General features: G+C 46.9%; 1 protein-coding gene across 1 annotated transcript in view; it reads left to right on the top strand.

Annotated features, from left to right (window-relative positions):
• Window positions 1-8,802, top strand: part of LOC311240447 (receptor tyrosine-protein kinase erbB-4-like) — a gene marked incomplete at both ends in the record, with an annotated part of 61,429 nt that extends 52,627 nt beyond the window's left edge. The window contains 3 exon segments of the mRNA XM_084329029.1: window positions 3,112-3,155; window positions 8,607-8,609; window positions 8,612-8,802. Of these exon segments, the coding sequence (XP_084185155.1) occupies window positions 3,112-3,155; window positions 8,607-8,609; window positions 8,612-8,802 (238 nt within the window).
• Window positions 8,803-9,213: the final 411 nt, after the last annotated feature.

The following is a 9,213-nucleotide window of genomic DNA, read 5'->3' on the forward strand; positions in this document are numbered from 1 at the left end:
GAAAGACATTTATTTTGTACATTTGTGGCACGCACTGATTTCTTGAGACGTTTTCGTTTTACGTAAAACTTTTTTTAAATGAAAACTAAATGAAAACGAAAAGATCAAAATCGTTTTCGTCTGGACAAGGCCTTAGAGTTGGCCACTTGTGATCAAATTTAAGGCCAGGTGTGAACAGACGTACTTACAGTTGGCTACTTGTAAATGGTAAATGGTAGATGGCTGCATTTATATAGCGCTGTTATCCAAATCGCTTTATAATTCGTTCCTCACATTTGACCCATTCACTCACATTCATACACCGACGGTGGAGGCAAGCATCCAAGGTGCCAACCTGCACATCAGGAGTAATTAGGGGTTAAGTGTCTTGCTCAAGGACACTTCGACACGCTGCCCGGGTGGAGCGGGAATCGAACTGGGAACCTCCAGATTGATTGATTGAAACTTTTATGAACAGATTGCAGATTACCAGATGACTGCTCTACCTCCTGAGCCACTTTCACCCTTACTTGTGATCAGATCTTAATGGCAGGTGTGATCAGACACACTTAGAGCTGTCCACTTGTGATCAGATCTTAATGGCAGGTGTGAGAACAGACGTACTTAGAGCTGTCCACTTGTGAGCAGTGCGTGCGTGCGCGCGTGCGTGCGTGGGTGCGTGCGTGCGTGCGTGCCAGAAAGGAGAGAGAGAGAGAGAGAGAGAGAGAGAGAGAGAGAGAGAGAGAGAGATAGAGAGAGAGAGGGGCTAAAGACACACTGCACTTCACCAGAGTGGCATACAGAAATGCACCAGAAAATAAGATAATTAAAGGGGACATGTTATGGAAAAATATAATATTTGTATGGATTTTCTGAAATGTTATTTAGGCAGGGTTTAAAGTTTCCAGATTAACAAACTGAATTATTGCCCTTTGTGATGCAATCACAGCGATCAATGAGCTGTAATTAAAGCCGTAACCTAATGTGCTACACCACCCAAAACAGCGTCTTCAATACAAGGGAAGAGGTGCTGGAACGTACATAATAAAATTTGATTTAGACTAGTTCCTTTGCAACATTAACGAACGTGTTCAATGAAGTTGAATAAAAACTGCAAATCTAATCAGTGCTACACACTGGGCTCCCGTGAGAATTCAAAACATTTATTTATTAACTCTGAGCCAAAACTGTTTCAAACACATAGAGACACTGAACGCCCACTAATTAGGCATTTGGCACAACCGTTCATAAATTTATCGATACTGTGGCTGTTGAGGAGTGATGCTCGTCCGGCATTCAGTTCCAATGTCAATTTGCTCCCCTCATTTGCTGTGTAATTGGCCTCGCCTTGCCCTGTACCCTCGTGCATGTGCCCACGCTCTCCTCCCACTCAGAGGCCACGTTCTGCTGCCCTTGTCACACTGTGGCAAATGTCAGCCCCACCACCACCACCCCCCCCCCCCCACCCACCCACCCACTGAAAGCAGCCTGAACTAATCTAAGGGCTTGCTTTGCTCTAATCAGTTCCTACCTACGGGGATCTGGAGCGAGAGCACGTTTCATCAGAGGTACTTCTTTTTTTTTGGGTGAAACTGGGGTTCTTCCTGAGATTAGGAAGACCAAGAAAAAGGTGCTTTGAAGGTTGCTTCCTCAGAGGGGCATCTGAATGCAAGACATGACGAAAGAAAAATCCGAGACGCTCTTATTACCCTATTAGAAGTTCAAATGGCTTCATTACGCCGGTGCTTCAAGAAGGAAATGAAACACCTTACTGTACCACTCGCGCTGTGGTTTGTTATTTTTCAATATACTCATCGGCATGTCATAATAATAGAGCCCTATAATTGTTGATACAGAGAGAAGATTGCCTCTGTTTCTTTTCCATTAAGGGTTTTCACTGCTTTCCGACGCTATTGCAATGCCATCGTTCTAAGCTCATCCCTTGTCATATGGACAATTTTTCGCACTTGTGTAACAAGGTTCAGACCACATGCACTTTAAACGCCCCTCGGTGAAACTCTCTCCTAAATTGAAAAACCAAAACCTCTTCGCTACCTGAATTGGATCCTTTGCCTGAGACTGTGGTACTCAGCGCTAGCCGTCACGTGGAGCTGGTGAGTGGAGGGTTTGTGGACAGAGACTAGTAGAAGGACAGAGACTAGTAGAAGGACAGAGACTAGTAGAAGGACAGAGACTAGGTGAAGGACAGAGACTAGTAGAAGGACAGAGACTAGTAGAAGGACTACAGAGACTAGTAGAAGGACAGAGACTAGTAGAAGACAGAGACTAGTAGAAGGACAGAGACTAGTAGAAGGACAGAGACTAGTAGAAGGACAGAGACTAGTAGAAGGACAGAGACTAGTAGAAGGACAGAGACTAGTAGAAGGACAGAGACTAGTTGAATGACAGAGACTAGTTGAAGGACAGAGACTAGTAGAAGGACAGAGACTAGTAGAAGGACAGAGACTAGTAGAAGAACAGACACTAGTAGAAGGACAGAGACTAGTAGAAGGACAGAGACTAGTAGAAGGACAGAGACTAGTAGAAGGACAGAGACTAGTAGAAGAACAGAGACTAGTAGAAGGACAGAGACTAGTAGAAGAACAGACACTAGTTGAAGGACAGAGACTAGTAGAAGGACAGAGACTAGTAGAAGGACAGAGACTAGTAGAAGGACAGAGACTAGTTGAAGGACAGAGACTAGTAGAAGGACAGAGACTAGTAGAAGGACTACAGAGACTAGTAGAAGGACAGAGACTAGTAGAAGGACAGAGACTAGTTGAAGGACAGAGACTAGTTGAGGACAGAGACTAGTAGAAGGACAGAGACTAGTAGAAGGACAGAGACTAGTTGAAGGACAAAGACTAGTAGAAGGACAGAGACTAGTTGAAGGACAGAGACTAGTAGAAGGACAGATACTAGTTGAAGGACAAATACCGAATGCCACAAACCTGCCAGTTCCCAGCCACTAACAATTATACTAGTTCCTCGCCATTCTTCAGTCAGGTTGAATTGTCCTCCATTCACAGTGACAGTTGACACTGAGGGAAGACAGATACAGATACAGAACATATGGCTGATTCTTTGGGGTATAACTTTGTGTGTTTTTTCTGTTTTTCTACTCCTCGCCAGGTGCATCGGTCCGAGGCTCCAAGATTGTGTCGGAATGATGGAAGGTAAGCCACTGCTGCACGGCACCGCTGAACAGGAAGTTGGGATTTCTTTCTGTTTTTAGATCCCTGTCTAACGTTGTTGCCCTGCCTGGTCTCTCACGCCTAATTCTGTCTTCCAACCACCCGGTGTTTGCTTCCTCCCCGCCCCCTCTCTCTCTCTCTCTCTCTCTCTCTCTCTCTCTCTCTCTCTCTCTCTCTCTCTCTCTCTCTCTCTCTCTCTCTCTCTCTCTCTCTCTCTCTCTCTCTCTCTCTCTCTCTCTCTCTCTCTCTCTCCCTCCGTCTCTCTAATCATTCCCTACTGCTGTATTACTATTCTCCCAAGAAGCTCATATCTCATTAAATCTAGACCCAGGGCCTCTTGTAAATTTCAACCCCTCCTCTCCCCCGATCCTCCTCTTTTTTATTTTTTTGGTCGGTCAGAATCGATATGTTGCATGTCGGCAGCACCTCGCCCCCTACGTCTACTACGAGATGTACATGAGTTTTCCATTAGGCACTAATGGCTTTCTCTGGCTAATAGGGACCAGCGGGCGTGTGTTGCTCTGAGTAGCGGGTAGAGTAGGCCGCATGCTATCTGTTGACTTTCCCTTCCTACGTTGTATACAGCGTTACGTGTTTTCTCAGAAAAGAAAAAAGAACAGAGAGACGTCGATAAAAGGGTGAGAATGGAAAGAGAGAGAGAGGGGGGGAACGAAGGACAAAAGAGGTGAAACAAGGAGGGAGAGAGTTGAGTCATCAAGACACTCGAACGAAAAAGGACATCCGCCCGAAAGCTACCCTTACTTAAAGACGTACCCTCACTTAAAGAGGAGAGCTACCCTCACTTAAAGAGGAGAGCTACCCTCACTTAAAGAAGAAAGCTAACCTCACTTAAAGAGGAGAGCTACCCTCACTTAAAGAGGAGAGCTACCCTCACTTAAAGAGGAGAGCTACCCTCACTTAAAGAGGAGAGCTACCCTCACTTAAAGAGGAGAGCTACCCTCACTTAAAGAGGAGAGCTACCCTCACTTAAAGAGGAGAGCTACCCTCACTTAAAGAGGAGAGCTACCCTCACTTAAAGAGGAGAGCTACCCTCACTTAAAGAGGAGAGCTGGGGCGCCCTCGTGGCGCATACCATAGTGCCTCGCGCACCTACGCGGCCGACCCGGGTTCGATCCCAGCTCCCATCGTTATTTGTCGCATGTCTTCCCCACCTCTCCTCCCATTCGCCCTCTCCTCTGTCGGTCCTGCGTGACCAATAAAGCTGTAAAAATGCTAAAAAAAATTTAAATAAAAAAGAGGAGAGCTACCCTCACTTAAAGAAGAAAGCTAACCTCCTTAAAGAAGAGAGCTACCCTCACTTAAAGAGAGCTACCAGGGCTTTCCATCCATTTTAAGAATTGGCGTTAAGTTATTTCTGCACCGCAGTCATTATTTGCGGACACTCTCCTAAAACGAGGGATCAGTTAGAGAACATTCAAATGTGTGACATCATGCTGGTTGACTTTCTCATGTCAATAAATAAATAAATGGGGAATTAAGATTTTCCCATTCTTCCAAAATGTAACTGATGATACGAGACATTAAATGATGATCTGAGACATTTGTCTTTAGCTCATTAGATACTTGATTGATTCTGCCATCCTAACGACACTTTTCAATTCACTGAATACACAATTATATACATCATGTATACATAAACAGTTTTATAACTTCATAATTGTATTTCACCAGCCAAGCTTACACGTGAATGTGGCTTTTTTTCTGGTTGGATTGTCCCTTTAAGAGCCCTATCTATTCGCCTGCCCCTTGTGCTACAGTAGTGGACAATACAAGACAATCATGGTCTTCCATTCCTGATGACTGAGAAACATTTAGACAATTTGTCCCTGTGAGACGTTACAATGGAGCCTTGCGGACAGGAGAGAGACAGCTGAGGCCTCCGTGACCCTCCGTGAGAAAATACACACTGGACTCAAAGTAGGGCGCGTCCCTGTCCTGGGTCTGGGTGACTCAGGAACATGAATGGAGTGATTGGAAACATGAGTCGGTAATAACTGCATGGTGGCCCGGCCCGGTTCAGGGTCAGCCTATCTGGAGGGGATGGGGGAGAGGAAAACGTAATAACATCTCAATTTAGAGACCCATTCCAAAAACCACCCGCAGGCAGGTCTCTGTGTGTGTGTGTGTGTGTGTGTGTGTGTGTGTGTGTGTGTGTGTGTGTGTGTGTGTGTGTGTGTGTGTGTGTGTGTGTGTGTGTGTGTGTGTGTGTGTGTGTGTGTGTGTGTGTGTGTGTGTGTGTGTGTGTGTGTGTGTGTGTGTGTGTGTGTGTGTGTGTGTGTGTGTGTGTGTGTGTGTGTGTTGTGTGTGTGTGTGTGTGTGTGTGTGTGTGTGTGTGTGTGTGTGTGTGTGTGTGTGTGTGTGTGTGTGTGTGTGTGCGTGTGCATGCGTGCGTGCGTGTGTGTGTGGGTGTGTGTGAGAGGTGAGAGGTGTGAAACCAAGGAAGATGATAGGAGGGCCAGAGGAGGAGGAGAGGGAGGAGGACAGGATGTAGGAGGAAGTGGAGGAGAGGGGGGTGAGGAGGAAGAGAGATAGTAGAGGGAGGTACGTGGTAGAGCATTGGTACACAGTGGAGATGGCTGTGCCGATAATGGTGATAACACACTCTCCCTTGTGTCAGATGTGTTATCTCTGTCTTGTTAGATGGTCACTGCAACACGGGCGCGTTAGCCATGCTGGACGGCTCACACACACACACAGACACCCACACACACACACACACACCCCCACACACACACACACACACACACACACACCACACACACACACACACACAACACACACACACACACACACACACACACACACACACACACACACACACACACACACACACACATAAATCTACTCACCCAAGAACAAAACAACTATAGCCGTAGTCCTGCTTGCAGCTGATAGTGAGACTAATACCTCTCTTGGCCCAGGGGGGTTTCCTTCTGCTGACTGGGGACCCAGGGTTTGACCCAGGTGGTTTCTCAGTGGAGAGAGGAGGGAACAGAACAGGTTTCTCAGTGGAGAGAGAGAGAACAGAACAGGTTTCTCAGTGGAGAGAGAGGAGAACAGAACAGGTTCTCAGTGGAGAGAGGGAACAGAACAGGTTTCTCAGTGGAGAGAGGAGAACAGAACAGGTTTCTCAGTGGAGAGAGGAGACATAACAGGTTTCTCAGTGGAGAGAGGAGAACAGAACAGGTTTCTCAGTGGAGAGAGAGGAGAACAGAACAGGTTTCTCAGTGGAGAGAGGGAGAACAGAACAGGTTTCTCAGTGGAGAGAGGAGAACAGAACAGGTTTCTCAGTGGAGAGAGGAGAACAGAACAGGTTTCTCAGTGGGAGAGAGAGGAGAACAGAACAGTTTCTCAGTGGAGAGAGGAGAACAGACAGGTTTCTCAGTGGAGAGAGGGAACAGAACAGGTTCTCAGTGGAGAGAGAGGAGAACAGAACAGGTTTCTCAGTGGAGAGAGGAGAACATAACAGGTTTCTCAGTGGAGAGAGGAGAACAGAACCGGTTTCTCAGTGGAGAGAGAGGAGAACAGAACAGGTTTCTCAGTGGAGAGAGGAGAACAGACAGGTTTCTCGTGGAGAGAGGAGAACAGAACAGGTTTCTCAGTGGAGAGAGAGGAGAACAGAACAGGTTTCTCAGTGGAGAGAGGGGAACAGAACAGGTTTCTCAGTGGAGAGAGAGGAGAACAGAACAGGTTTCTCAGTGGAGAGAGAGGAGGACAGAACAGGTTTCTCAGTGGAGAGAGAGGAGGACAGAACAGGTTTCTCAGTGGAGGAGAGAGACAGAACAGGTTTCTCAGTGGAGAGAGGGGAACAGAACAGGTTCTCAGTGGAGAGAGAGGAGAACAGAACAGGTTTCTCAGTGGAGAGAGGGGAACAGAACAGTTTCTCAGTGAGAGAGGGGACAGAACAGGTTTCTCAGTGGAGAGAGAGGAGGACAGAACAGGTTCTCAGTGGAGAGAGGGGACAGAACAGGTTCTCAGTGGAGAGAGGGAACAGAACATGTTTCTCAGTGGAGAGAGAGGAGAACAGAACAGGTTTCTCAGTGGAGAGAGAGGAGAACAGAACAGGTTTCTCAGTGGAGAGAGAGGAGAACAGAACAGGTTTCTCAGTGGAGAGAGGGGAACAGAACAGGTTTCTCAGTGGAGAGAGAGGAGAACAGAACAGGTTTCTCAGTGGAGAGAGAGGAGGACAGAAAAGGTTTCTCAGTGGAGAGAGAGGAGAACAGAACAGGTTTCTCAGTGGAGAGAGGAGGACCGAACAGGTTTCTCAGTGGAGAGAGAGGAGGACAGAACAGGTTTCTCAGTGGAGAGAGAGGAGGACAGAACAGGTTTCTCAGTGGAGAGAGAGAGGACAGAACTGTTTCTCAGTGGAGAGAGGGAGAACAGAACAGGTTTCTCAGTGGAGAGAGAGAACAGAACAGGTTTCTCAGTGGAGAGAGAGGGAGAACAGAACAGGTTTCTCAGTGGAGAGAGGGGAACAGAACAGGTTTCTCAGTGGAGAGAGGGAACAGAACAGGTTTCTCAGTGGAGAGAGAGGAGAACAGAACAGGTTTCTCAGTGGAGAGAGAGGAGGACAGAACAGGTTTCTCAGGGAGAGAGGGAACAGACAGGTTTCTCAGTGGAGAGAGAGGAGAACAGAACAGGTTTCTCAGTGGAAGAGAGGGGAACAGAACAGGTTCTCAGTGGAGAGAGGGGAGAACAGAACAGGTTTCTCAGTGGAGGAGAGGGAACAGAACAGGTTTCTCAGTGGAGAGAGGAGAACAGAACAGTTTCTCAGTGGAGAGAGAGGAGAACAGAACAGGTTTCTCAGTGGAAGAGAGGAGAACAGAACAGGTTTCTCAGTGGAGAGAGGAGAACAGAACAGGTTTCTCAGTGGAGAGAGAGGAGGAACAGAACAGTTTCTCAGTGGAGAGAGAGAGAACGAACAGTTTCTCAGTGGAGAGAGAGAAACAGACAGGTTTCTCAGTGGAGAGAGAGAGAACAGAACAGGTTTCTCAGTGGAGAGAGAGGAGAACAGAACAGGTTCTCAGTGGAGAGAGAGGAGAACAGAACAGGTTTCAGTGGGAGAGAGAAGAACGAACAGGTTCGAGAGAGAGGAGAACAGAACAGGTTTCTCAGTGGAGAGAGAGAGGAGAACAGAACAGGTTCTCAGTGGAGAGAGGAGAAAGCAGGACAAGTTAGCAGGAGTTAACAGAGTAGCCCTATACCTGAAGCCCTTTTCTGCAATCAGTGCGTATAGGAACAGTAATCTGAAATAAAACAGACTTGATTAAATGTTTTCACTTCCACCGTTGTGGCCGGGCCCGCCCCTCCCCACTCCTCACCACGTTCTCCATATAGACAATGAATGGGAATATCACTACATATCGTGATTCTCTCTCTAACAATGTGTTTATCCTCCACTGTTCTGTCCAGGACCCCTCTGATAGCAGCGGGCATCATCGGAGGCCTCTTCATCGTCGTCATCGTGGCTCTCAGCATTGCCGTCTACGTCCGACGGAAGAGCATCAAGAAGAAGAGGGCCCTGCGCCGCTTCCTGGAGACAGAGGTGAGAGGGCAGAGGTCACACTGTCGGCCAATCAGCTCGCGGGAGAGACTTGGCAGTGACTAGACTGTTGTTACGGCCTCTGAAAATGAGTGGAGAGTGTCGTTCCTTTTGTGTTTATCTTAGAGAACATGTGTGGATTTCTAACGATGTAACAATGGTGACCAGTCATTGAAAAAAACGAATCAGGATGATTTCAGTTATTTCATATTTTCGTTAGGGATCACATTTTTCCGCAGTCTTGTAAATTGGATTGTGAATGATAAATGCAGTATGGCGATAGCTTTTTTTTTTTTGGACCCAATAGGTATTGAGTGGGATGTATATATTTGTTTTTGAGGCTGGACCGTTTGTGCAATAGGCGAAGCAAGACGCTGAAGCCAGTAACTGATTTAACGAAGGTTATGGATGATGACCCTATAGTTATAATAATGCTGGCGAAGTGTCTTACTTTCACTGTTGTCTCTAGTATATTTT

Source organism: Notolepis coatsorum, assembly GCF_963971535.1.
Source record: "Notolepis coatsorum genome assembly, chromosome: 14".
NCBI classification, from domain to species: domain Eukaryota; kingdom Metazoa; phylum Chordata; class Actinopteri; order Aulopiformes; family Paralepididae; genus Notolepis; species Notolepis coatsorum.